This window comes from Neopelma chrysocephalum, unplaced genomic scaffold, assembly GCF_003984885.1.
Source record: "Neopelma chrysocephalum unplaced genomic scaffold, ASM398488v2 Primary Assembly neopelma1_24, whole genome shotgun sequence".
Taxonomy (NCBI): Eukaryota; Metazoa; Chordata; class Aves; order Passeriformes; family Pipridae; genus Neopelma; species Neopelma chrysocephalum.
The window spans coordinates 19,657,999-19,685,750 of record NW_020897693.1 but is presented as its reverse complement, the minus strand read 5'-3'; the positions used below and the strand labels follow the sequence as shown (position 1 = coordinate 19,685,750).

Genomic DNA, 27,752 nt, shown 5'->3' with positions numbered 1-27,752 from the left:
GGCGGTGACAGCCCGGGCCGAGGCGGGGAGCGGCTCCGCCCAGCGCCGCTCCCGCCGGCCCACGGCCGCCGCGTCCCCCCGCGAGGAGCGGAAGAGGCGCGGCCAGCGCGGCGGCCTCCGTACGGCGGGATGGCGGCGGCGCCGCGTTGCGGGGGGCGGTGGCGGCCCGGAGTCGTCCTGCTGCGGCTGCTGCTGGTGCTGCTGCTGGCGGGCGCGGCGGGCGCCGGGCAGCGCTCCAAATGGCGGCTGCCGGTGCTCCTGGTGAGTGCGGGGAGCGCGGCCGGGCCCTGCAGCCGCCGGGCCGGGCGGTGTGGCGGCGGTCGGGGCTAACGTGTGCGGGGACAGGGGCAAGAGGCCGTGGCTGCTACGCGCGTCGTCCTCGGGCGGGACGGCTGCGGCCGGGGGCGTCCCTGCCCAGGCTGCTCCTCTTTGAAGCCTGACCGCACCCGGGGCTGGTGCTCGGGCTCGGGGCCGTGGCTGCCCCCTTCCCCGCTTCCAGGCTGGAGCCCTCTGTGGCGGGTCGGTCGTGGCGGCGGGGAGAGAAGGCTTGTGCGGGAAATAGTTCGATGAGCAGCGGAGGGAGCGCGGCCCCTGTGAAAGCCGTAATGTGGGAGGGAGCGAGGGAGGGAGGGAGGGAAGGAAGGAAGGAAGGAAAGAAAGCGGGAGGGTCTCCCCGGCTGGTGCCCGGCCTTGGGAGGGCCTGTGCGGGGAGAAGACGCCCCGCGCCCCCCCTGCGGCCGGGCTGGCGGCCCGCACCGCCTGGGCCTGGCGTTGGGAACGCTGGACCGAGAGAGGTGCGGGCCTTAGGGAGGGTGAAGGGAATTTCGGCACTTCTGACAAAGCATGTGTGCTTGAAGTTGTGCGGGGGAAAGCTGTTTTGCCTTACTTTAGGTCTGCCTTTACGTGGCGGTGGGAGTAATATGCGCTTTCTCTGAGACCCTTGAACTTCGGGAACAAAACTGAAGGATCATGGCAAATGCTTCTTTTGGTTCTTAGAACAAAAAAATTTTTTTGTTGAATAGTCCAGACTGTCTCATCAGCAAGAAAATGGTAATCGTTTCAACAAATGTCAATGTGAAATTAATTCCGTTTGCAGAACAAAAAGCCCCAAGCCTCTCAAACCATCTTTAAAAGTATGTTGAAGGGGTGGTGAAGCATGACTGGAAAGTCCAGTAAGTCTGGCTCCAGATTTGGCATTTGCTTTCATTACTGTATTGACTTAAAACAGAATGGAAGATTATGTTTACTTAAGCTCATTGACATTAAGCTCACTAATGTCTCTTCTGTTTTTGCGCCTTTACAGGGGAAGAAGTTTAACTTTGGGAAAATTCTCTTCAGCAACACCACCATTTTCCTGAGATGTAAGTGCTTATAAGGGATTAACCTGCTTTTTCTTCTTTTGGACACCCCTCCTACTTTTAACATTTGGGACTTAAAACACTGTGAAGTGTTTAACTGCACTGGCTGCCATGACAGCTCATCTAGCGCTGTATGAAAGCCATAGCTCTGATATGATTGGGTCTGTTAACAGCCTTGAAGCTTCTCAGTTGTGATCTGTTTAGGCTGGAGCAGAAATGAATGGCTCTTCAGGCCCTCTGTAGAGAGGGCAAGATGGGTAATGGGAGCACCACTTCATTTCAGATAGGGAGTAATCAGGTGTGGGATGTGCTGAGCTGTACTATGAGGTGTGCTTTTCCTATTGAAGATTTGCTGAGTTCCTCTGACTGGGAGATCTGGTGCTGACTGGGACAGGGGCTATTTGTATTGCAGAGTGACTGCCACTGTACAGGAGGCAATGCTTTTTGAGGACTTGTTCCTTTTTAGCTGAGTGTTTCTGGGAGTGGTAAGGGAATGTTGCACACTATGGCAGAGCTCTTCTGAGAGGTGTTTCCTTCTCCTGATCCCAGTGTGCGAGTGTGCTACAGAGCAAACATGTTTGCAGCCTTTCAGTTTTTTCTGCACGTTGCTCTTTGCTGATCTGGCCAGGTCGATAGGTTATGTAGGTTACTGCTCAAAGGAGAGTTTCTGTGAAATACCCTCTTACCCGTGAACATGAGCACAGCATTTAGATGGCAGTAAGATGATGTAGGTGAGTGGTAGAAGTGACTAGCTGACTTTGAAAGGCTTGAAATCCTTGCCATGTGCTTTGAGCACTTTGAGGGGTTGTTTGCACCATGGAGGGGGAAGCTGGTCTGCACCAGTTCTTACCATTCAGGTGGGGGGAGGAAGCTGTTTGGTTTCTGTCTGCTGATTGGGTGCTTACACAGGTACAGTGCCTGTGAATACCCTTCTGCACTTGCGTCAAGTGAGGAAGTGAAAGTCTCACAAGAGAGACTAGTGGAATCTGTGCCTGTGTCAAGACTTAGTTGCTGCAGTGATTGTATTCTTTTTAACTGAGAAAACTAAGGTATTGTGGGGTTTAGCTAATACTTCTTGGTGAAATTGCATGTTGCTGTGCAATGTATGTTTAGTACTTACCTTACTGTTTTTCAGGTTTAATTTCCAATACCTGCTCTTCTTGGGATAGTGTTTCAAATAAAGTTTGTTAAGTGCCTTCATTGATCCCACATTAATCTGAAACAGGAGGCTAGTATTTGAGTGGTTGTTAGTGAACACTCATCATGTCAGGGTTAAGGATTTCCCACTTGTAAAGTGTAGCTCAGATGCTAAGGTTTGTTTCTTGCAGTGAGACAATTGTGAGTTTACAGCTGCAGGATCAAAAGGTAGGAATCTTCTTCTTGGGGAGAAGGAGGGGGGTTTGAAAGGGCATTTGGAGCTTTGGTAGGTTTTAGGTTCTTTCCTAAAGTTTAATAGAAATAGTGTACTTGTAGTAATGTGGCATCTGAGATATGGGTCCTTGCAGTGAAGTGTGTGGTAAGTCTAATCATGCTGAAATAACTGCGAGAAGGAACTAAGGCATAAAATTTGTTTGTTAAAAGGCAGATCTGGTGTTAGAATTTGATCCCTTGGCTCCTGATGTGGACTTCAACTACACTGTGCTTGCAACCTTTAAACAGGCATTAAGATTTAAAATTCTTTAGTGAAGACACTTGTTTTACATACCAGAGTGATTAAAAGATTTACATGAATTTGGATAATGAATCATGGGAAGAGGAAGGAACAAAAGCTGTGGACTTAGTTTCTCAGCCTAGATGATATTTAAACTACATGTGATACTGGGAAGCTTCAACTTTGCATATTTTTTCTTTTCTGCCCATGTCTCTGTGGAAACTGATCTCCTTTTTTTTTGGCGTCTGTTGCCTCTTCCATCTGCTGTGTGATGTTTGTGTGGACAGTATGACCCTTCTTGTCGCACATGATTGCTCGTGGGTTGTTCATGGTTTTGGTGAGCACCTGCGTCTCCTTTTCCACTGCCTCTTTTTCTCCTCTTCTTGACTTTTTTTGGTATGTTTGTGCTATATTAGTGTCTGATGCTTTCTGATTCTGGCTGGGAAGACTGCTGCTGGCATTTAGTGTTGTCAATAATGAATTTATTTTTATCTACTACTTTTCTGAAGTGCTATTCTAGAAGGCATTTGGTTTCTTGTTTAGGATCATGGTAGAAACCCTGCTCTCTGTAAATGAGTACAAAGACTGCATTCAAGTGAAATGTTGCTGACTTTTTTCTGAAGGCTGAGGAACTTAGATTTCCATGTTGCTGAATTCAGTAAATGCCATGGATGCTTTTTCTATTTTAGAGTACTTCCTTTTCAAGGTTTCTGTAATTTTGATGTTTGCAGATACTGCGCATTTTTCTAGTCATGACCTGTTTTACCTTTAGTGGGTACTACTGCTGAATATGTAGTTGCTTTTTTATTTTTAATAGATAGAAAGGTATTTAAAAGGTATTTTTGAATCTTTTGCTAGCTTTTTTTTGAGATGTTCCTCATTTGATCAATTTTATTAGAAGAGCCTTTGTCATCAAAGAATTTGCCATCTACCCATGTCACTGCAATGCTTGTGTTGTCTTTTAGTTTCTTTGTTGTGCCCTCTGCAACATCTAGGGCAACGAGGAACATGTATGCCTTGTTTTCATGCTTACTAGGAGGTGTCATAAGGACACTTATTTTTCAGTAATTTTCCTTAAACCTTTGGTATTAGGAACTGTTGTTGATTTCTTAGCTCTACATATAGATGCTTTAGTAGCCATGAGGTTTAAAGTGGGATTAGTCAATTAAGATTCCATGGCAGGATCTTTCTTCTAATTGCATTTTTTACCTTCAGTGCTCAGTATGGAAACATTCATTAAAAGTGTACATGTAACAAAGTCTGAGATGAATGTGCCTGTGAAGTTGTGGGAACTTCTTAGCCACTACAAACATGCTGTTAACTCAAAAGAGTTTTGCCATCTATTGACTGGGAAGATGCAAACATAATCATCTAAATGGCTCTTCCAGAATAATCGCTGCTCATTTTGTTTAAGGGTGAAGCTTGCCTTCTTAATGTCAAATTGTCTTCATCAGGTTCTAGTTTAAAATTTGAAACACAAAAAACATTTTCCTGACCGGGGGAAGGTCTTAGCTTTCACTTTTATGCATGTTGTTCTCTAATAAATCAAAGTGGCAAGTTGTCCAATTGCTGTTTTAGGTAGCATTGCAGCATTGGCAGCAAGAGCGAATGTATAGATGGCTGGTTTGTCTTTTGGGGGGGGTGAATGTTGACTTGCAAAATCTTACCTTTTGTATTTATTTTCTTGGTGATGGTATTGATATATTTAAATTTTATGTGCAAATTGCTCTTAGTATTAATCTGTTCCTAACTCTCTTTGCTTGGTGTGTGTCCCCCCGTCTCTGGAAGGGAGGCCATTTTTTTGTGTTGTAATCACTGATAGTCACTGCTGTTCTCTTGTTTGGTATTTGCAGTTGCAGAAACATCCCTGATTGTCTTCAGAACAAAAGGTTTCCAAATGATCTTCAACTCTAATAGAATTGTATGATGTTATAGTGGAATTCTGTGCTTGCTTTCTTTCACTGAACAGTAATGGGTTACTTGAAGAAAATGTTTTTCTATTGTTTTCAGTTTCATGTTTAAAATGTAATTATGGTAGTTTTGCACAGATTGGAAGGAAAAGCATGGAAGGTAGATGGTGTCTTACATGTTCTTATCTGGTGGTTTTTTTTGGTCTTTTTTTAGTTGAAGGCGATGAAAAAGCTTGTGATCCTTCCTTAGGTTTCAATGTTACTTGGTACTTAAGATATTCTGACTGCTACAATGAAGTCTTCAACTTTGGGGTAAGAATTGCATGGAAAAACATAGGTTAGATTTTTTTCTGGGTAAGCAAATCTAGTGGGGAAGCAATTGGAGATGTTGCTCTTGCATCCACATTGCGATCTTCCATTGGAAGATAACAGATTTCTGGAATGGAATTGATCAACAGCTTGCTGCAGTTGCTAACTTTTTTGGGTTTTGGGTAAGGTGGAAGTGTTTGTCAGAATTGTTCTAAACCCAGGAGCTTAAATAAGTACATTGACTAAACTAAAGCGTGTGAGTTTATGCTAGTTGAAAATACTTACAACAATGCTTAATGACAGTGAATAGAAAAAAATGAGTTTTTTCATGTTTAGTCTGAATTCTGTTCTTTATGTGTGCACATTGTAAGTATTAGCAATTTGTATGAATGTATAGTGTTTCTATCAAATGTGGTAGAACACAATTGTGCTTTATATGGCTTATACTTTTCCGTGTTTGCTTTAAATATTAATTATGACAGTTGTAACTACTAATCTAGCACAAGACTGAGTCTTAAATTTTCAATGTAATAATGTAGAGTTTGTTTGTGTAGGCTGAAGTTTATGTTGGCTACTGCACCTCCACTGTATTAGTTCTTACTCAGAGCCTGTATGCCATCATTTTTATAGTCTTGTGTGGTCTTGATGGCCTTTATTCTATTAAATTTGGTTCAAGAGTGTGTGCAGAGTGAAGCTCTCCAGGTCTTGCACCTGTCTACTTAGATAAACCATTTGAAATATTGGATGCTAATCTAAGTTCTACTCTATGTTTGGCAGGATGAACAGGCAGATAACTATTTTGGGACCACAGCTGAAGAGCATCCGGGTTGGTCAGGATACTATGCCACTGCTTCTCTTCTCTTTTCAAACTGCTCTGAGCTCTTTAGGCCTCAGGTATGGGTAGAAATTTCACAGTTTGCTCTGTTGTCTCATACAATATATAGAGAAGGTGGTAACTCTTGTTAGATGTGTTAGCATCCTATGTAAGTGTCACTGTAGGTTGGGAGGTACTGCTTTTTATCTGTTTATGACAACAAAGCTGTGATGATGATTTCTTGGTTTTGCTTTACTTCTGGCTTGCTATTCAACATCTGGCTCACTATGGTGGAAAAAAAATCCCAACCAAACCACTGTAAAGTTCAGTGCTTCTTTTTGTTTGTGGTTTTGTGTTCCAAATTTGTTTCATTTATGGGAGGCTACTGCTAGTTGAGTAGAAGTGGCAGCAGAGTAAAGATCCCACTAAATTTGGGTGAATAAAGGATTGTCATTTATTGTTCAGATAATGTTAATTTAGAATAATGGAAATGAGTGTTGAGAAGTTAATTACTTAAGCACTGATAGCAGGTTAAAACTGAAAAATAGTAGTGCTCGTTTCAAACAAATCAAGTGGAAGTGAGAAGACAATGCAAAATTAGTGCGGGAGCAAAGTGCAGACGTCAGCCCTATGCTGGCGGTACATCAGCAGGCAAAGCTGTGCGATCCTGCTGATGGCAATGGCAGTGTAACATGGTTTCTGTCTGTGCTGGTTTAAAAGTTAACCAGCAAGGGAAAATGAACTCAATTCAAAAGAGAGATTTATAAGTCAGAATAACAATTTATTAAAATAATGCAATAAGTACAAGTATACAGACAGACAATTGGTTTTAACCCACAAAACCCAAATGTACAAACCCAGCACCCTGGGGTATGAACAAAAGTGGTGTACCTTGGCCCACCCCCCGAGTCCAAAGCAAAGGGAGAGGGAATAAACCTGCTGGTGGGAGAGCTGCTGCAGTCTGGTCAGAAGTGGTGATTGCAGTCCAGTCGAGGGTGGTGGTCTCAGCCTGGTTGGGAGCAGCGGTGGTCTGCTGTCTTCCTCTGGGTCCCACGAGAGAGAGCCCCAAGGCTCTGAAACTCCCAGTTATATACTCTCCAGTTCAGGCGGGAGTGCTCAGTCCCTCCCTCAGAGTAGGGAATTCCATAAAAGGGCATGCGGATGCTCAGTCCCTCTTATCAGAGCGGGGAATTCCATATAAGGATATCAGAGCGGGGAATTCCATAAAAGGGTACAGGAACATCTTCCCACCTTGCAGGCTTCTACTGACAACAGTTTTTGGGAAATGGCATGGAGGCTATAGAATACACAGTTTTGGGTTACACCCATCCAGGGATGAATTGGTCCCAGCCGTTCTAACCAGGACACTGTCTTTAATGGTGTATGTAAGAACTCAAGGCAAATTGTGGAGTGTTGCATCTACGTTCAGCCATTCCTGATTTGAACAAGTTTATGGATAGAGAATACTGGGAAATGTCTTATAACTATTGAACTTAGTGTTGTGGGTTGTTTTTTGATGATTTTGGTTGTTTTGTTGTTTTGAGTTTTTAAGAAAAAGGACGTGTCTAAAGATGACTTGAAAAGTGTTTTTAATAATCTGTTTGCAATGCCTCTAGTTCCTCTGATGTGTGAAGATGGCTTGAAGGGTTTTTAAAAAGAAAGAAAAAACTACATGCTGCCTGCTTTTTATGTTTAATAATATGAGAAGTGTCAGTCTATTTTTACTGGGTTTTATAAAAGAGATCTTGTGGGTTTAGCTGTGTAATATGAATTCGGGCAACTTAATGTTCAGATTTGTGAAACTGGGGTTTTAAAAGTCTTTAAGTGAATTATTATCCAATTCCTTTGAAAAGTCTACTGAATTTCTAACATCCTCTGAGATACTAATTTCTGAAGTTTCACAGAAATTTCTTCTGATTGTTCAGGCTTTTTCTTGTGGTATAGCAGTTTGACTAGATTTTGAGTCACCGTAGTTCAAAAGAGTTGGCAAAATCTGGATCTCTAATAGGCACTCACTCATCTAGGAACTTTTTACTTCATAGATTAAGGCAGAAATCTCAAAATCCTGTTTCTGTCTGCGTAGACTTTATCTAGTAATGGGGATACCCAACAGATTAATATTTGGAAAATAAAATTAACTTCACTACTGTCGTGTCTGTTGGTTCTAAAAATAGATACCTGTTATCTGAGGGGACGAAGAGCAACTCTCAAATGACAAAGTATTAATCTAAGTATTCCAGACTCCCTCCACAAATGGACAGTTGATTTATCAAAATGAAAGCTCTCTAATACAGCTGTTCAGAGAATAATCAAGTTTACTGGAAGCTGTTCTGGTAATGTCATGTTGATGTGTAAAGTGCCTATAAACGTTAAAGTGTCTATAAATGCTGTACCTTTGTTGTATCCTGCAGATTTTCTATAAAGAATTTGTTCATCCAGAACCTCTCTCACCTGAGAAACAAGAGGTAATTTTTCTTTCCTTCTAATGAGTGAGTATAGTCATGGAAGAGATAATTTTGACATATTGATTTATCCATTTTTCTGTGATGTGTTTTTTGTTTCCCTAAGGGCTTAAAAGATAAGAAGGAGAGCACAGGAAATCACACCATGGTGACAGATAAAACTGTATGTATACTGAATTTAAACATGGCTTGTAATCCAGCAGTCTTTTTTTGTTTTGGTTTGGTTTTTAAATTTATATTTATTTGTATACAAAGAAATTATTGGTAGGATATTCTATGTGTTTCTTTGACATCTGGAAACTGGGTAGTGCTGTGGAAAACCAGAAAGCAGAATAACAGAAACAGAGTAACTGCTTCTTCTGTATGTGAAATATAGAACTCATACCATTCAAACCAATGGTAGAAATTAACAAATAATTTTCTTTTTTCATTGTAATTTAAAATAATAATTGAAAATACCTGTTTTAAATGGTGACTAATTCTTACAGAATACATTTGGTTTTGTCTTTAGTCAATTTTTTTAAAACATTGTACCTAGCAGGTTGACTGATTACTCTTGATTTTCAAACCTGTTAGTATTTTTATTATATGTTATGTTCAAGACTCAAGGCGGAACAATTGTCAAAATAGCTTCAAGTTGATTGTCCTGGATGCCAAGAAAGAAAATGTATTTAACTCCTTGTGTACTTAAAGGCCATTAACTCTAAAGCTAAAACATAAATAGTTGCTTGTGCAGTTGTGAAATAAGGAATCAATGCAGCAAGAGAGGGATAGTTTAAAGGCAAAAGTGGTGTATATAAATTTACCCATTTACTTTTGAGTTTACTGTGTTTCTAAATAAGTTTTATTTTCAGTCAATATTAGCAGAATTTTTTTTTTTTATACATAATATGCTGTTGGCTTTAGGTCTTGCAGTCAGGAGGTTTCTTAAAAGAAATGCATGCTCTTAATACTGAAATTCTCTTGGAGAGGGTGTTATAAAAAAAAGTCTTTGTGGCAGTTCTGCAGTAGTCATGTGAGTGGCATACATGTAGATAGTTTTAACTTTAAAGCTCCTGGTAAATATTGCAGTTTCTGAGATAGCTAGAACTTCTTCAGTTGTGGAAATCAAAGAAATCTGATTTGTTTTATGGTGCGAATATTTATCTGGACAAGCTTACTCTGTTAGTTTATTGGCAGGATCTGAGTCTTACAGGGGTGAGAGCTGCTGCAGGGACCACAGTAGTAGTGTCCATAGGAAATGACTACTATGGAAATCTCTCAGCTACCTCTTCTATCTTACACCGTAAAATTCAGCCTTCACCAGGGAACTGAGTTATATGTAGTTGTGCAGTTGATTGCAGCAAGAAATACTTATCTCTGTGATGGTCCTAATGCTTCCAGTCTGAAAAGAAGAATTAGGATGCTCTCCTGAGTTCTTTGTAGCTTTTACAGAACCTTTGAGTACTCTTGCAGTAAGCCAGTATTAAATTTGCAAATTTGCAAAAAAAAGCTGTGGTCACCTCCCACGTCTTTGAGGATTCTTCTGCATTCAAACAACTAAATTTTAAGTATTATGTCTAATAAATACATTTAAAATTTACATATCAAATATTTACTAACAAGTTTTAGGTCTCAGAAGAGGTGAACTTTATATTTACATGTAAGATATCACCCATGTATGGCTAGTCTACTTCTGTCTTTTCTTTGTCTTCTCACTGTGCACTGTTAACATTTAGATGTTTTATTTTCAGGCAATGAATGCTGTTATCAAAACTTGGCGAGATGGGCCATATATATTTATTGTGCAAATTGGAAAGGATTCTAATGCCAGAGTTAAAAGAATGGAGAGGACAACACCTTCCTCATATCAAAATAAGCTCTTTACAAGTAAGATAGCTGTCTATATAGAAATACAACTATACAGCACCATTTTTATGTATTACCAGTCTGAGTGTATTCTAAGGTACTTTTAATATATACTGTATGGTTCAATTTCATAAGACACTATCTTTCACTTCACATAGGTATTACTACAGCTCTTTCTTATCATAAGAAAATAGGTGCTTGCTACTTTCTTGAAGATCCTAAAACTGTTGTTCTATCTGTTTACTGATGGAAATAAAGAGGAATCCAAAGCATTTCAATTTTGAGGCTTGGTGTTTTCTTTAAAAAATGTGCAGACCAATACAGTGATATATATTAATAAACTCAAAACATGTAGAGTACTAAGATCATAATTCTTGCCTTGATATAATATAAGATATCTAACCGTCCATTGATAACCTATTCAAACTTCAGAGAAGTTTGAAAATCCCCTTAAGCAGTTAACTTACGTGTTTTTCTGAATTTTTCTTGTTACACATTAATCTTCAGCAAAAATTACTTTTAAATACTGCCATGAGTTACTTGGTAATGGAGCGTGTAATTTTAATTGCATGCTTTTAGCTGAGCGTGTTATAAGTCTTAACTTTCTTTAATCAAGTGCAAGTTAGATTTAAAAGCTATGTGAAGACGTAATTTCTTTATGCTTGAGTGAAAATCATTTAAGTCCTGGCTTCCTTCTTTTGGTTCTTGTTCAATTTGGTTATTGAATTGTCTTTTGACAGTGACAGTAGAACTGAAGGGGCCGTATGAGTATCTCTCACTTGCAGACTATCCTCTGATGATTGTAAGTAAACCAGCTTTTCTTTGATCTGTAAAATTGTCAGTTGATTTGAATGTCAATTAAATACTCTGCTTTCATATTTCAGGAAACACAGAACCAGTGTCTCAGGAGAAAAAGTTACTTGGCAGAGGGTGTTTTTGGGTTTAGTGGGTTTTTAGTTTATTTGTTTTGAGGGGTTTTTGGCTTTTTTTGTTTGCTTTTTCTTTTTGTACTAAGTACAGGGTAGGGAAAACAGAGATTTCAAATGCTTGCGCATGACACTAATGTTGTCCTTCTCTGGATTGTTTGAATTAATGGATGTTAATTTGTAGTTCCTGAAGTTATCAGTATTGTTAGCTCTAAACTGAGTTTTACTGACACTGTTATTCGCCTTAGCTCACATCTTACAAAATTTGCTATTCCATGCTTTTGTTTGCAGCTACCCTTTCATTTGTCACTGCTTTCTTTGTTCTTTTACAGCTTAATCTTCCTTCTTCCACCAGCTGTCTTATACCCCATGAGGAGGTCTTTAGTACTGCCTAACAGTGAAAGCATAATTGAGCTACAAAGAGCTAATCCCCTTTTTATTCAAAGGAGTTATTGACTTGGTAGCTCGTTTCCTCTGTTGAGAAGGCTAAAGAATAAAAAAACTTTAATGTTTATGTAGTGAAGGCAAACTTTAGCTGGGGATCAACAACAAGCAAAGTCTCTAGCCTGACTATTGGCAAGAATGACCTGTAAACAGTTGAGCCTGACAGCATTTCTGAAACACATTTTACTTCCGGCAGAAATAAAAAACCACTAGCAACTCTATTGAAATGTAATTCACCAGTGTGAATATTCCATGTGACAGGTCCAGAAAAAGGTCTGTCTCTCTAAATGGAGCATCTGCTCATGAACTATCATGCCTAGGCCTTTAGCATTTGAACTGCATGGGTTAGTCAGATGTGAAAATCTGTGAGGATCAGTAAGTTGTTCTCCTAAGGAAGGTGTTTTCAGTTTGTGAAAGTTTCAATGGATTATGCAACTAATTTCAGAGTATACTTGCTTTAAAAAAAAAAAATCTTCCTTCTGGAAGAGGAGACTGCTTGATTACTTTGGCTAAATACTTCCTGCTATTCGTTTAATGTCTTGCTCTCCTTCTAATCCCTCTTAGTGTGCTTTTTAAAAATTTAACTTGCTCTAGTATGATGCTGTCCTTTAGAAAATCTACTATTGAGCAGCGTTGTCAAGCTTATTGTTTGCTGTAGGAGATGTACCATGAAAGTTCTTCTCAAACAAGTAATACTGGACCATAAAAAATCCCAAAAAGCACAAAACGTTAATATTTAAATGAAAGCTGGGTTTCTTTTTCAATTCTAGGTTTTTGGCTGACCTAAAGCTTGGTTAAAAACTGAGTTTGCTGGAAATTAACTTTTGAGAAAAGTTGTTGAATTATTTGAACAGAGGGCTTACAAGCATTAGTTGCTTATCTGTGTTCTATGGAATGGTGTGTAAAGGTGACCTGTAAGTTTATTTGCAGAATACTGTAAATGTACTATCAAGTTATTAATAAAACAATATGGGAGAAAGAGTAGAGTTTCTAGTACTTGATCATTTGCTTGAATTATTATCTGGGTTTTTGAAATCTAGTAGCTCATGATATCTTCCTTAGAAAAGCTGCCTGTCAATAAATTGGCAGACTACTGTTCAAGAGAGCAGTTGCTCAGAAAGTCAGTTACTCTGATTGGCAGTGAGAAATCAAACTGTCACTGTTAAAGAATGCAGAGAAGACAAATGAAACAGTCTATTTAAAAACTTCCGAAGTTGCTATACTGGGGGAGAAAATAGAGTTATCTTACAGCTGTGGAATGGAAACAAGGAAATTATTTTTCTGGGTCTAAAGTTCCTATTTCTTATTTCTTTTTGTGTAATAGTTTTTCATGGTGATGTGTATTGTGTATGTATTCTTCGGGGTTCTATGGCTTGCATGGTCAGCCTGTTACTGGCGGGATCTCCTGAGGATCCAGTTCTGGATTGGTGCTGTTATCTTCCTGGGAATGCTTGAGAAAGCAGTTTTCTATGCAGAGTTCCAGAATATTCGCTACACAGGAGAATCTGGTAGGTGACAGCTGCATCTCCCAGTTTAATTGATGGGGCACAGCACTAATGGCTTATGCTGGGGCACAGCACTAATGGCTTATGCTAAGTTGGGGTGACATATGCATATTAAGCATATGATTACTTGAGGATTGTTTCAAAACGAAGAACATGGAACCAGAATTTCTGTATTTTTTTTATATGTTGAAAACATGATGCTATGTGTTCTTCTAAAGCTAAAGTGCTGTTGCTTAGTCTGACTCCTGAGTGTAGTGTCTTAGGCATGTAGAATGCTAGATTCTGGAGAGTATACGTTGTAGTGCTGGCTTGAAGTTTAAAATAGGACTTCCTAAGTGTAATTTGTAATTAATTTCTGACAGTTGGTGTTGGCCTTGGAAAGATACTGTGAAACTCCTTGTTCAACAGGACAGCATTGTAGATAACTCTTGGTATTTAGCCCAACCTGATAATCCATTTTAAGAGAGTTCCTTCACATAAAACTGGGGTACTCTGGTTTTGAATTTTGAAGCTGGATGCATACAAATGAAACTCTGCAAGTAAAATGTCATTATGACTTTGCTAACTGGCCACACCCATGGTATACAAGGTTTTATTGGCTGACTTGTTTGGGAGAGTATCCAGGCTGACCCTATGAATAAATGTTTTATGGATCATTTACTCTCCACTTTCTGTGGATGTAAACTTTTTCAATAGCTTTTTTTTTATGCCAAGTGACCTATCTTTTCTGAAAGATTACTCCAGATGTAGGTAATAAAAAGATTATACACTTCAGTAGCCTACCTTCTATATCTGCTCTTGTGCTACAATTGCATATGCAGTAGTTAATAAAACAGAAATTATATTTTAATAACCGAACTTCCTCCTCTTTGCTTTTGGTAGTTCAAGGAGCAGTAATACTGGCAGAACTTCTCTCTGCTGTGAAGCGATCATTGGCTCGAACTCTGGTCATCATAGTCAGCCTGGGATATGGGATAGTCAAGTAAGTAATTTGTTACAGGTTTGTTGTGTTCTATTTAAAGGGTTTTCACTATTGTCTTTTAATAACTTAGGGCAATATTCATCTCCCTGTACTTTGCTTGTGAAAAGGTAGGTGCTTTAATTAAGTGCTGTGAAGATCTAGACTTCTTCACTAGTAAACAGAGACATACAGTTCTGTATTGCTATCACTCTTCCTTCCATCCTTTTCTGTGTACTGCTGTAGGGTGAGTGTCTGAGTCATTGTTGATACTCCACTGAGTGGAATGGGAGCTTTATGTGCCTGCCTTCTGGCATCTTATAGAAATTAGAGGAGGTCAATAATCACTGATAGAGGAGGGGATCTGCTTTAGGAGGCTTCTGTTGCTAGGAGTGCTGCTTATCTGTCCATCCCTAACTATATTCAATGGTAAAACAACACACTGTGTGGTAGTGGAAGCTTTTGGCAAGTGTGGGTGTACTGGTGGAACTGGTGTAGAAGTGGGATGTGACTTCTTGAAATGGTTGTAAGATACTAAGCAGGTTAACTAGGAAACAGGACTGTTACCAATCTCTCCCTTGGTGCCATTATACCATAAGACAAAATTAATAGTATGCTTTGAGCACCATGATAAAATTATTTTTGGATCCAGAAGTGGCTTGTCACAAGGACCTTTTTATTCATGTACTTCATAACTTGTGTGAGACTCAAGTTGACATGACTTCACTTTTAGTTCCCCACTTAATGTGAATTTCACTTTTTTTTCCTACAGGCCTCGCCTTGGAGTTACTCTTCACAAAGTTGTTATGGCTGGAGCTCTTTATCTATTATTTTCTGGCATGGAAGGTGTTCTTAGAGTCACAGGGGTCAGTAATAACTGCTTGAATTTTCCCATATGCCACAGACACTATCAGCTTTATTTACTTGTATGCCAAGGAAGAATCCTAGAGCTATGCTGAAAGAGACAATGAAGTGGTTAAATTCTGAGACTGTCAATATAGATTATTGACAATTATTTTAAGTTCAATGTCTTGTCTATTTAGTAGGATATAATTTGGTATAGTTTGAAATAATTCTACTAGTTTTCTGATTAGCCGGGTTTCAGCCTGGACCCTTGTGTCTAAGACTTTGGATTAGGTAGGGCTAGTTGCAGACACAAACGTACAGCTTGGGTCACCTGGTCATGAGTCAAAAAAACCCTACCCAAGAATAAAAAAAAAAACCAAACAACAACAACAACAAAACCCAAAACAACAAACAACCCAAATCCCCACCACTCCAGTTTTGGAGGCTGTGACTGGGGAAGCATGTGTAAGTGCTGCTGCTCCTGGATTCATTAAGAAGTGCATCTTGGGATGTAGATTTCTATTGTTCTGCTTTTGGTATTTTGGGATAAGGTTTTTAACCTGTCACATATTTGGTACTTTTCCAGTTTTTCTATGACACTGTGGCTCTGATAGCAAACTTGGCCCTGTCCATGATTGATGCCTGTATTATTTTGTGGATATCCTTTTATAAACTTCAGAATGCTACAAGCTTATTCACAGCTTATTATTTCTGTCTTACACTTAAAAGGAATGTGGTTTGCTTGTTTCTGTGAGGACTTCGATAGTTTTTGATGTACACACAAAGGCAAGTTTTGCCTCTTTAGTCAAACTTGGGGTTGCCAGTGGAGCTTTCAGTTTGTCCATGGATAGGGTAAAAGATTTAATTACTACATCTCTAACAAGCTGATTGCTAGTTTTCTGTAATGGAAGTGGCCAGAGCAATTAATCACAGCAACTGCCTCAGCAGAGACTCCTTTTAACAGTGCTAGATTGACTTAATCTGGAAAACTGCTTCTTGCCTTGCTGGTGGAGAACTGGGAACTGACAGTGTGGTACTGTCAGTTCCTCTCTGTGCATTGGGCTAAACTCTTGGTTCAAGCCCTCTGTTTCTGTAGCAAAACTCAGAAGCATTGTGGTGGTGTATTTGTGGTTTCATGTAAAATAGCCTCACCCTCTTCACTTCTATACCTTGTTTTCTTTTTTGTTCTTATTGGCTCTCTCTTTGTCTCCAGGCCCAGAATGATCTTGCCTCCTTGGCTTTTATTCCCCTGGCTTTCCTAGATACTGCCCTGTGCTGGTGGATATCCTTCACTGTTTTACTTGATGGAGTGTGTTTTCTTTTAAGTTTGTTTTTTTGGGAAGTCTTTTTGGCTGATTTTTTTTTTAAATAATCTTCAAGTATATATTTTTTTCTACTTCTGGTAAAGGTTATAGAATTTCTGTAACTGAGTGTTCAGGTAAGCTCCTACTACCTACTGCTTACCTAGTTTTTCTTGCACTGGATGAATCTGTGTTAAAGCTGCTCCTGACTATAGTCTGTCTGTTATCAGTCTCTGATTGCTGAGTATGAAAGCAGTTTGTTCTAGTGTAGCATGTCATGGCACCAGAGAAGGAGCCTTTGGAGAACTGACTCAGTTTATGTTTTGGGGAGAAGGTTGCTTAGCAACATCAAACCTAAAAGTCTTTCTGTAAAATCTGAAATAATCTTGAAGTAGGTGACAAAACGGGGCAGTTCACTTTTTGGTGTCTTGACAAGCAACCCTAATTTTGTGTGACTTTAGCAACTGACATTAAATACTGAACTCGTGTATAGCAAAATCCCTATAAAGTGTTCTTAGTGAACACTCTATTTCTTAGCAAAAACTCTATTTAAAATGTGAATAGCTTGCTGCCAAACCATGAAAACCACAATTCTCCCCTACCATGATATGTCTTCTAAGCACTTGTTTTGTCACTGGGAATAAAATAAAAAAGAAAGTGTGATGGCACCCGTATACATTACTTGGATTTTAACTCATTTTTAGTTCAAATTTTACTTTTATTTTATCAGAAGTAAAAGTGACACTTTTCTGGAGGAATGGACCATAGCCCAAAATAGATACCTGGATACCATCTTTGTGTGACAAGAGTTACAGGTGTAGATGAACTAAATAACAGTCATAAGGGACTGATTCTGCTCTTTGATACCTTTGCTATAGGATCAACCTTTTCTTCTACTGAGAACTGTCTTTTTGGAGGGCTCTGGGGGTGGGAGAGCTGTTGATCATAAGATCTGCGTCTTAGCTAAGTCTGTGACCAGATTGTCCCTTCAGAGGCTTTTCCTTGACTTTTCATACATATTCATCAGCTTAACTCAAACAATGAAGCTGCTAAAACTTCGAAGGAATGTTGTGAAACTCTCTTTGTATCGGCACTTCACGAACACGCTCATCTTGGCAGTAGCAGGTAAGCAGAAAATTATGTCTATCAAGTAAGACCTCTTTCCATTTCCTTATATAGCTTGATTTGGTCACTAAAGCAAATCTTAAAGTTTGGTGACCTTTCTGTAAATACAATCAAAGTTCTTGATATTTCTAACTCTTGACCCGTTTCTAACAGTGGGTCTTTGCCAAGTGTTATGTTGATATTTCAGAAACAGTGGATTATTAGTCCTGATGTTAATAAAATCAATAGTAATGCAGATCCTCTAAGGAAACACTTAAATCCCACTACAAGCTGCTAGGGGGCAAAAGATTATTATCCTGTGCTGTTAACTTCACAGAGATACTTTTTGCCAAAATCACAATATCACTGTATACTGTCTCATTTTTAAGATGTCTGAAGACCAGATAGCTGAAGGACCAGAGTGATTCTTGAAAAATGTATTCTTAGTATTGTAACATAATGCCCTCTGTATTCTGGAAGAATACACATTTGCGCTCTGTATTCTGGAAGAATACAGGTTCAGTTTCTTTTTCCATTTATAATAGTGATGAACTGAACTTCAAGAACAAATCTGTTGATGCTTCCAGGTGCTCTGCTATCAATACAATGAGCAGAAAACTTCTAAAGACTGTGCCTTTATTTAAACAATCAGGCAAAAAAGCACATTCCTTTTAAAGCTCTGATTGAAATTCCTTTCAGCACGTGGTTCTTAGTCAACTTAGAACACCTTAGTGGAGGGAAGTCTGTTGTAAAATTATGGTAAGGGCATAGTTTGAGCATTGGAACTGTTGCAGTTCAAGATCTGAATGCTTAAGGCATTCAAGCAGATCACATTGCTGGGTTACTTCAAATAAGCTTTGTTTGTCAACTGATAATGAAACCATGGTTTGGAGGCTAGATAAAAGTAATGTAAGAAAAATAAATTAAAGTGAGTTGGTTAAATACTTAATATTTGATTTATGCCTTGTGTCTCTGTGTGTCTGTGCCTAAATTATTGTATAAGGCCAGTACAATAAATCCATCTCTTGTTTTTAAAAACTATTGAATTGGATTTCAAGACTTCACTATTTAGGTTTTTGGTCTTTGTTTTGGAAACAGTCCTGTTATTGGGATATTTGAATTGGCGTATTTTGTAGTAATAAGCAGCTTGTTTGTTTGAATATTGCAGCATCTATTGTATTTATCATCTGGACCACCATGAAGTTCAGGCTGGTGGACTGTCAGTCGGTGAGTTTATATTGAATGCTTTCTACAATTGCTGCCTCTTAATAAGTTTACATTTGGCAGTGAGATTGCCACATAGTACCACATGCTAAAATTCTCACTGTTGTGAGTAATGAGCCTGTAGTTCACCCTTGGAAAGAGATGAGGACGTGGAATTTCTTGCTTCTCAACACTTTCCATTTGTGCTGCTGTATTTCTTGGCAGGACTGGCAGGAGCTATGGGTGGATGATGCCATCTGGCGTTTATTGTTTTCAATGATCCTTTTTGTCATCATGATTCTGTGGAGACCATCTGCTAATAACCAAAGGTTCAGCTTTTCTTACCTTTTCCTAAAAATACTGGGTTTTGGGAATGCTTGTTTATTCAAAGAAGTACTGGAGGATGATTTTTAGTTACTCTATACTTCTCCATAAGGATACTAAGCAGTGTGTGTAGGGGCTTTGAGGAAAAGTAAGCATAGAGAAGTCACATACATAAAATCCAGTCTGTTCCTGGTGCTGAACTTGTTTAAAAGGAAGTGACTCTTAAACTTTTGATTATATAGTTGAGCATCGATCTTAAAAATAGTGAACTACACAGAATAATCAAGTCATGTGAATGCTGGGGTAATGGATCTCTTGGGAGGCAAGAGATACAATTCTAAAATAGCTTTCATTCTTTCACTCCTGAAGGTTTGCTTTCTCACCACTGTCAGAAGAGGAGGATGATGATGAGCAGAAAGAGCCAATGTTAAAGGAAAGCTTTGGTAAGAGAAAATTTTTTCCACCTAATTTCAGTGTTAAAGAGACACTTTTGTGGAGGAAGGTGTCTTGCTCTCTGCAAAAAATTCGTTGCTGCTGGAAAAGTGGAATCAATTGCCATCGATACATGTAGTTGTAGAGAAAATACTGGCTTTATGTTTAGTATTTACCTTGCCAATGTTTAATTCTGGGGTTGACACTGGAAACACTGCTACTGCTGATGTTGCTTTACCAGGTCTATTGGACTTTTATTGAATATGTCAAGTCTTAGGTTTGAATCCAGTCATGATGGCAAGGATCTCTTGCATATTGTTGCTAGGCAGCGGTTTAGTGTGCAGTTCTCTTTTAAAATCCCATTTAAGAATTTTCGTTTATTATCTGTGCTCTGAACTCTGCAATCTTCATTTTCCATGTTAAGGCCTAGCATAGGAATGTCCAGTGTAAACATAGGGGTGAATATGTTTATTCATGAAATTGTCTGTTGTAACACCTCTGTTTATAAGCTGTGTAAAAGGTAGGGCCACATACCTGTTGCTGCTGTCTGTCCACAATTCAGTTATGTTGCGATGTATTGGTGCTGATTGCCTTGTGTAGCGGCTGAGGAGAAGTGTGTAATCCATTAGGTGCATTTGGCAAATCAGCTCTATCTGGCTATCTGTCAGGCTGGGAGATGCATGTTGCTGTTCATCTCGTAAGTCAACCAAGTGGCTGGTCAGCAGCCAGTAGGTAAAATAAACTTTGGGAGTTGCCTGTGTCTCAGAATGGTTAAGGCTGGAAGGGACCTCTGGAGGTCATCCTGTCCAAACCCCCTGCTCAAGCAGGGTTTACCTAGAACAAGTTGCCCTAGACCATGTCCAGATGGCTTTTGAGTATCTCCAAAGATGGAGATTCCATAGCCTCTCTGGGTAACTGTGTCAGAATTCTATGCTGCTGATATCTGGCTTAAATAAAATGATTAGAAAATTTATATTTCTTAGGTAAAATTGCAAAATTCAGGAAAAACTAGGTATTCCACCTGTCAGGAAAAAATACTACAAGCCTTCTAATGGGAAAGCTGTCTCTAATCATTAACTTGTCTAATTCTGCCTCTTGAATCTGATGAAATATCCTAAATGAAGATTCAACACTTTCACTTAGTCTACGAACAATTATAGTTCAGTTATCACAATCTTTTTTCCTTTTGTTTTCAGAGGGAATGAAAATGAGAAGTACAAAGCAAGAACCAAATGGGAATGTAAAAGCAAACAAAGCTGTGAGTACGCTCTCTCTACCTCAAAGAATATAGATTCATCTCTTTGTTTGCTCACAGTAGTTATGAGTAGTTTTGCAAAGTTTTGAGCCAATAAATATGAGGGTTTTTGTTTGCTTCAGTGTGAGTGAGTCAAAGTATTGTAAGTTTACAGTACTTCTGAAAAGAAAGCAAATACAGGTTTTTCATCAGATTTCCTGTATGTACAATGGAAACTTTATAATTCAATCTGTTCTTTAGGAATGTTTGTGCAATCCAGTATAGATAGAACTGTATAATACCATATTCTGATAATGAGTAATACATTATTTTAACAAGTTTGTCAGTCTGAGAGGGAGGCTCAGCCATATTTTAAATAAATTGCCTTCTGGTTTTGAGATTTGTGATTTATTACTTGAATGGGGTGATATGGATATTGTTATGTACCTGCCTAAATACTTCAGGATAATGCGCATTTTTTTCCATGTGGCTTACAAGCCACATTGATCTAGGAGGTAGAAAATATGTCTTGGAATTTTCATGGAATTTTTGCATAAACTTAAAAGTGGAAAGAACATGTAGGAGTTCATTATAATAGCAGTCATATTTTTGTTGTTGACATTGTTTTTCTCAAAGGTTGATTGCAATTGTGTCCTACTTACCTGAGGATAACACAAAAATCAAACTTTTCTGTTTTGGGACCCAGGGGGATGAGAGGGTCATTTCCACAACTTCAGAACAAATGTGCTTGTGTTGTGAATTAAGAGACTGTTCACCAGATAGAAATGAGAAATCCTGACAGTATGGTTTAACTTACCTTTGATAAATCTGACTTGTGCTTTTTATATTGTTTCATCTATTAACATCTTCAAAAGATAGTGTTCTTTGTTGGGAGACTAAAAATAGATTATGTAAATAACCGAAGTGTCCTGAGGTCCTGCTTTTCCTAGTCACCATTAGACTATTAAAGAGTTCACAGCTAGTTTTTCTTTAGTCCTCTTTTTCTTTCCTGGAATGTGTTTTCTGTAATCCAGAAATCAAATTGAAGATGTTTTTTCCTGTTGTTTGTTTGGGTTTTTGGTTTCTGTTTAAATTTTTAACTGTCATTTTAAATAAATTACTTTTTGTCAAGTAGGTTGAGAAGAAAAAGGTTTGCATGTGACAGCATTTTGGGGAAACTGACTTTTGTTTTCTGTTTAATTTCTGTATTTGTAGCAAGAAGATGACCTGAAGTGGGTAGAGGAGAATGTTCCTTCATCAGTGACAGATGTGTGAGTATTTTTATAGTCACAATAAAAGCGGGTTCCTTGCCCAGAAGAACACAATACATTAGAATGCTTTATAACTTGTATGCTGGGCTTCCATGAGCAGAGCCTGGCACTGGCCTCTGACTTCTTAGTGTGATGACACTTGGCTGTATGCAGTCTCTCGGATTTGAACATGCTGACTTAAAGAACACTGCCTCGGACTGTGAAACCACAGACTGCTTTGCACTTCACTAAAGTTAAATCTAGAATACAGAACAAACAAACCCACTTTCTGTTAAGTGCTCTGAAAAGACCCTTGAGTATCTTGCTGCATGTAAACCATGGAATAATGTAATTTAGTTTACAACCGACATTCCAAATAAAGTTGAAATTTTTATGTTTCTGGCAGTATAGTCAGCTGTGTATGATGTCTACATCTATTCTGCTTTTAATAACTTTTACATCCTAAAAATGCTACCTTTTTTGTAGCAAAACCGAAGTTCACAGATTAATTATGTTCACAAATTTGAAGAGGTATTTTTGGCAGAGGCTCTGGATTGAAGTACAAAACTTTGCTTGAAGTTAGGTAAAGACAAGAAATTAGGTTGAAGTTTCTAGAGGGTGAAAAAGTGCATTTTCTAAATTGAATTTGGTTTTCCCAGTTCTAATACTGATTTTTTGAAGACTGATAGGATTCCTTAAGAAAGAAAGGACTAGACTGGTGTAAGCTATGAAAGGACACTTCGACCTCCTCTTCTGCAGGGTTTTCTGTTCCTGAGAGTCTGATCAGGGTTGTGAAGAGACAAGATCTCAACAGATGGGATGTCTGTTATAGGCTGGAGTACCAGTGGAACTTGTTTGATTCCTGGGCTGTGTTTTTACAACATGGTCCCATATTGTAAATTTCTTCAGTGTAGTTCAACAGTGTTCCTGCATGAATGATGCGGCTTATTTGGAAACTTGGAAATTGTTCAGTTGATAATGAGAAGCATAGAAAAAAAGAATTTGAAACTGCAAAGGTGGTTGAGGATACTTCTTGGGCTCTTCCTTTTTTGTGTGTCTTTGTCTAATTTCTGTAAAATTGAGAGGTTTGTCTTTGTTGCTCTTCTGTGCCCTAAAAGCAACATAAGGTTAAAAATGATTGTCAATAGTATGCTCTTAGTATGTATTCATTTTAACTTTTTTTTCCCCCTCCCCCACTGCAGTGCTCTTCCAGCTCTTCTGGATTCAGATGAGGTCAGTAAAGAAGTCTTCAATTCAAATTAGTCTTCTCACATGCCAAAGGAGTCATGAATCAGCTGATAAAGACTTGGCTTATCAGAACTGGACTCTGATCTTGTCAGTGCAGCAGTAAAATACTACAAGGGGGGAAGGATAGTGGGGACAACTTCTTAGAATACAGACACGTATTCCAAATATGTATTCTAAAAAAAGCGCTATATCTGCTGCGTAAGTTGGATTCCTGACTTAAAATGCATATGAGTTTACATTTGTTGTGAATGTGCACATTCTGAATAAGGTAAACCTACTGGGGGAAATGACACCATTGGGTATTTTATTTTCCAGGAAAGAATGATTACACACTTCGAAAGGTCCAAAATGGAATGAAGGAGTAGTTTTTCGCTGCTGGAAGTGGAGACGCCTCTTTTAAAGTTGCTTGGTGGAGCAAGTGCATCCTGCTGATTTGTTTGTTGATCTCAGCCTTGAAAGTTTGATGCTTTACTGTCGTGGAGGGTGTCTTGCTGTGGAAGAAGTTCACAAGGACAATATAAACCTTTTGGAAATTTGAATTTACAAAGTTGCTGCAAGTTTGGATTTTTAAGCAATTTACATATGTACTATTCCAGCACCTTCTGTAACTTTTCAAATATTTAATCTGTGAAACTAAAATTCCTAATGTCTGCTTGAGGAGTTTATATTTCAATGTTACAATTGACACCTAGAGGTGAACTGCCCGTACCTTTTTGGGGGGAGGGTGGGGACAGCTAGAAGTAAGCACTGAAGAAACAACAGACCCATTTTCCGGTAGCTACAACTGCTGTTGTATGTTATGTGCCCAATATGCATGAGAGGGTTTTAGAGAGAAGCTCCAGTTGATGAAGAAAATTAAGATGCCAGAATGGAAATATTTGGAAAAGTTACAATGAAATGAGTTTTTAACAAAATCAAGTGCAATTTTATTCATAACACTGTGTATGAAAGATTTTCTATTTTAAATGCCATTGACCTGTAGGTAACAGCTGTCTAGAGCTAACACTTGCTGTTGTGGCACATCTCATTGCCGGCAATGTGGTGGATGCCTGGAAAAATTATTTGCCCCTACCTTTCATGTGTTGCATGATTTAATTTAAAACAACAAATAAAACAACAACATCAAACATCACCAAACCCACTCCTGCAGCGCTCCAAAAGTGCTTGACGACACGTTAAGCAGATATTAACTAGATGACTCAGCACAGCTCTTCTCCCTTTACATGTAACATCTCCCACCAGGAAGTTGGCGCTCTTCTATGAGAACATGGCATTGCTTTCTAGAGGGTGCAAGCACTGCCTACCTTACTTGAAAGAGGCTTTATGGGGAGTCCACAGTGCTGGGATAGTTATGTTCCCAGTTTCTGTTTAGAATTGCTTCCCATGTAAGTAATCTGATGATGAGCTTTCCTGTCCCAATTGGTCCTATGGCCAAGAAGTACTCTGAGATCACTGTGTTTCAGTCAAAGTTTCAGACTCCTATATAATTGCATTTTGTTTCTCCTTTTGAGATTAAAAAGAGCATTTGGTGTTCTGTTTTTATGTTTTGCTTGGCTGTAACAGCTACACTTGCAATAACTTCCTCATGGAAACCCACTGTAGACTGTATGCAAAAGGTCTAATTCAGGTTCATAACCTTTACAGCTGATGATTACCAGGCAAGCAGTAGCTGGACAGCTCCGGAGCAGATGTGGCTGCTGCTGGAATGGCATAGGGAGTAAGCTTTTCTGGTTCTTCACTCATAGCTATGTCAGCAGAAAGAAACATGTGCCTGTACTTCATTCATTCCACTGTAAGGTCTGGTAGCTTAGCTGTAGTTCATCTTTATCAGCAATTCAAGCTGAAACGTGGCACTTTACAGTAGAGTAGCTGAGGCACAAGGACATAGTATCTTCTGCTAGGTGTGCTGTGGGGCAGTGAACCCTCAGCAGATGGGCAGAGAAAAAAAAGCTGTGGCTATAGCACCTCACTCTGCTTCTGCAGGAGTTGCTGGAGCTCTTCTTTAGGCTACAGGTAGAATCTTTAATTAAAAAACACTTCTAATTTGCTATGCTTAATTGATATAGATGAAAAAAATGTTACCTCCATGTCCTTTTGAGGAGAGGAAATTTTGTGAAATAAAGCTACACAAAGCTCGCTATTTAATGGGGGGGGTTCTGTTTTCTTTTTTTTTTAAAGTCCTGTTGTTCTGGGTTGTTTAGGTTTTTTTGAAACAAATAGGTAAAAATGTTCTTTACTGGAAGCACAACAGTTTGTATGTACTATTTAATAAAGGCTAGGCAAAGAAGAGAAAGGCTTATATTGTGTCCTTCCACTTTCTTACTACCTGTTGTCTCACAGGAGGAAGTGTTAACATCTTCACAAAGCTCCATGATTTTAGCTCTTTATTGCGCAGTATTTATAATACAGTTATTCCCAACAGTTCTTTTTTTTCTTGTTGAGCTTGACAATAGAGTGGAAGTCTGTCATTTGAAAAGCTAATAGAGGTAGAGCAAATAATAAATTTCTGAACAAAATTAAAAGATCTAAACAGCTTCCCTAATTGTATTCATAGTTGAATTAATAATTTAAAGACTAAAATAAATGCAGTAGCAGTGTAGTGCATGCAACCTATGACTACAGTGCTAGGTCTTAGGCAATCCTTGCTGCCTTCTGCCCTTCCATTCTTGTACTTACCTGAAGCAGTATTTGAAGTTGTCCTGAATTCCACGGGGGGCTTGTTGATCCCTTGGTTAGCCATTTTTGGTTTTCCACTTGTTTTAGCAGAGTTTCTGTATCATTGGAAGGTAGCATCTGCTTCCTAGCCTACAGCAAGTGTCTGCCTGCTGTGACTCGTTTGTAGTCCTATGGAAAAATTGTGTGAGTGCCCAGCTCCCACAGTATAGTGTGGGCTATTGCACGTGCACAGCTGCTCCTGCAATTATGATTCCAGGAGAGATGGCTAAAAGCAGTGGATGAGATGTGGGTGAGGAGCAATGAGGGTGTGTGCAAGGGTGCAAGGGAGTTGTAGCAATGTGGCCTCTCCCGCAACAGCATGTTTGGTCAAGTAGGTTGGTTCTACTGAGGGGATCTTTGCCTCTTCTGAAACCTAGTTTTGCTCCTAAAGATGTGTTGGCTCCATGATTTGGAAAAGCTCAGGAAAGCTTAATCAGGAAGCTAGCTTGCTAGAATGCCTGATCAGAAATCATGCAGGTTGTTACTTTAATTATGTAGACAGGGAAGAGAATTCAAATTTATACCCATTCTTTCAAAAGGGTATTGGAATTTTAAAACAAACCATGCAAACTACTCTGAAAGACTTGGTGAGCTGGAGAGAGAAAAGATCTACTCTTAGGTCTGAGGTCTGCCAGTGTTTTTATTAATTAGAATGATGTGGAGAAGCTGAATTTTCTTTAGGAAATTTGGCTGCTGACTTCAAATATCTTCAACAACCTGTTCCTAATAATTTTCTGCTTACAGAAAAAATAAATGTCTGACAGGATTTTAAGAGTTCTTGTGCCTAATTAGTTCTATATAGATTTGTGAGAAGTAGCTGTGATACTACTGTTGCAATTGCAGCATGTGCATACCATGCAGAAAACTGAAAACATACTGAAGCAGTTGATATTGTTGACCAGCTTTTCATTAGGGTGACAAAATGTTCCTGCTGAGAACGCTGAAGGAGGGACTGAGTAAGAGGTCACATAGCATGGTAAAGAAATTACAGAATCACAGGCTTGATAGGCAGTGAGTCAGGATCAGAAGACCTGGTGTAGGGAAGGGTATGTTTGTCTTATTCTGCACATATAGCGGTGTGTGTTTGTGGGCTTTGTTTATCGTCCTGTTCACTTTATACGGCATTTTATGTTGTATGCTAAAGTGTGGTACTTCTTAAAACCTGAAAAGGCCAATGCCTCACAAATAATTTGCTCTCTGGATTACAACTATTTGCATGTGAAGTCATTATTACCCAGTGTTATTGAAACTTTTGTTTCCTTTCACTAAATCAGTATTCTATCCCTTTTCCTTTTGTAGGGATCCTAGGTCAAAGAGACCAGCTACATACCTGAGCCATAACTCCTTTGGCAATTTGCAGTTCTGGTATCTGAAAAAGGGATGTGACTTAGCACAGTTTTGTGCTTTAGCAAGGTTTCATTCCTGAGCAGGAATGAAGCTGGATGCAAGAACACCATGCTTGTTCTCCCCTTCCTGTGCTTTGATCTCCCAGCACAGAGCATCCTCAGTCCCTGTTTTCTGAAACAGTGGTTTCTGTTGGTGAAAATGCTTGCAGAACTTAGTGCCATGTGTTTTTTGAGTTTGGGTTAGTTAGTTTAGTTTCTACGTCAGTGATGGTGAAGGTTGCACCTCTCCATGATTGAAATAAATGCAACTGGAAGGGACAAGGTAACAAGTAAAGATTACCCCCTGGAGTCTGAACTTTACCGGCCAAGTTCATAGGGTAAGTTCACTAAAGTAGAACTTATGACCTCCAAAAATAGACATTTACTCGCAAGATACGCCTTGCTATTCTCATCTGGTTGCCTTAGGTTATGCAGGCCCTTGTATACTTTGTGACTTTCCTACCTGCTCTGGTTTATGTAAGCCAAAGGAAACCAAACACCTCTCAGACTGACGCTGTGGGAAGA

The 27,752-nt window shown here is 39.1% G+C and overlaps 1 protein-coding gene across 2 annotated transcripts; it reads left to right on the top strand.

Moving 5' to 3' along the window:
- Positions 1-114: 114 nt before the first annotated feature.
- TMEM87A (transmembrane protein 87A) lies at positions 115-26,611 on the top strand. Of its 2 annotated transcripts, none has more exons than XM_027706870.1 (20): positions 115-261; positions 1,304-1,361; positions 5,134-5,231; positions 6,006-6,122; positions 8,454-8,507; positions 8,611-8,667; positions 10,238-10,373; positions 11,093-11,154; positions 13,047-13,230; positions 14,110-14,209; positions 14,958-15,051; positions 16,245-16,313; positions 17,349-17,457; positions 18,605-18,663; positions 18,865-18,968; positions 19,333-19,406; positions 20,592-20,653; positions 21,845-21,900; positions 23,082-23,112; positions 23,443-26,611. In XM_027706870.1, the coding sequence occupies exons 1-20, from the start codon at positions 130-132 to the stop codon at positions 23,482-23,484; spliced, it is 1,698 nt and encodes a 565-aa protein (XP_027562671.1). In that variant the 5' UTR covers positions 115-129; the 3' UTR covers positions 23,485-26,611. The 2 variants fall into 2 exon arrangements, with proteins under 2 accessions (XP_027562671.1, XP_027562665.1); XM_027706864.1 differs by lacking the exon at positions 16,245-16,313 and adding an exon at positions 15,618-15,689.
- Positions 26,612-27,752: the final 1,141 nt, after the last annotated feature.

Coding starts and splice junctions, on each gene's coding strand:
- TMEM87A (XM_027706864.1), top strand. CDS start 130: ATGGCGGCGGCGCCGCGTTGCGGGGGGCGGTGGCGGCCCGGAGTCGTC. Junction 5,232..6,005: donor ATGAAGTCTTCAACTTTGGG/GTAAGAATTGCA, acceptor TATGTTTGGCAG/GATGAACAGGCAGATAACTA. Junction 11,155..13,046: donor CAGACTATCCTCTGATGATT/GTAAGTAAACCA, acceptor TTTGTGTAATAG/TTTTTCATGGTGATGTGTAT.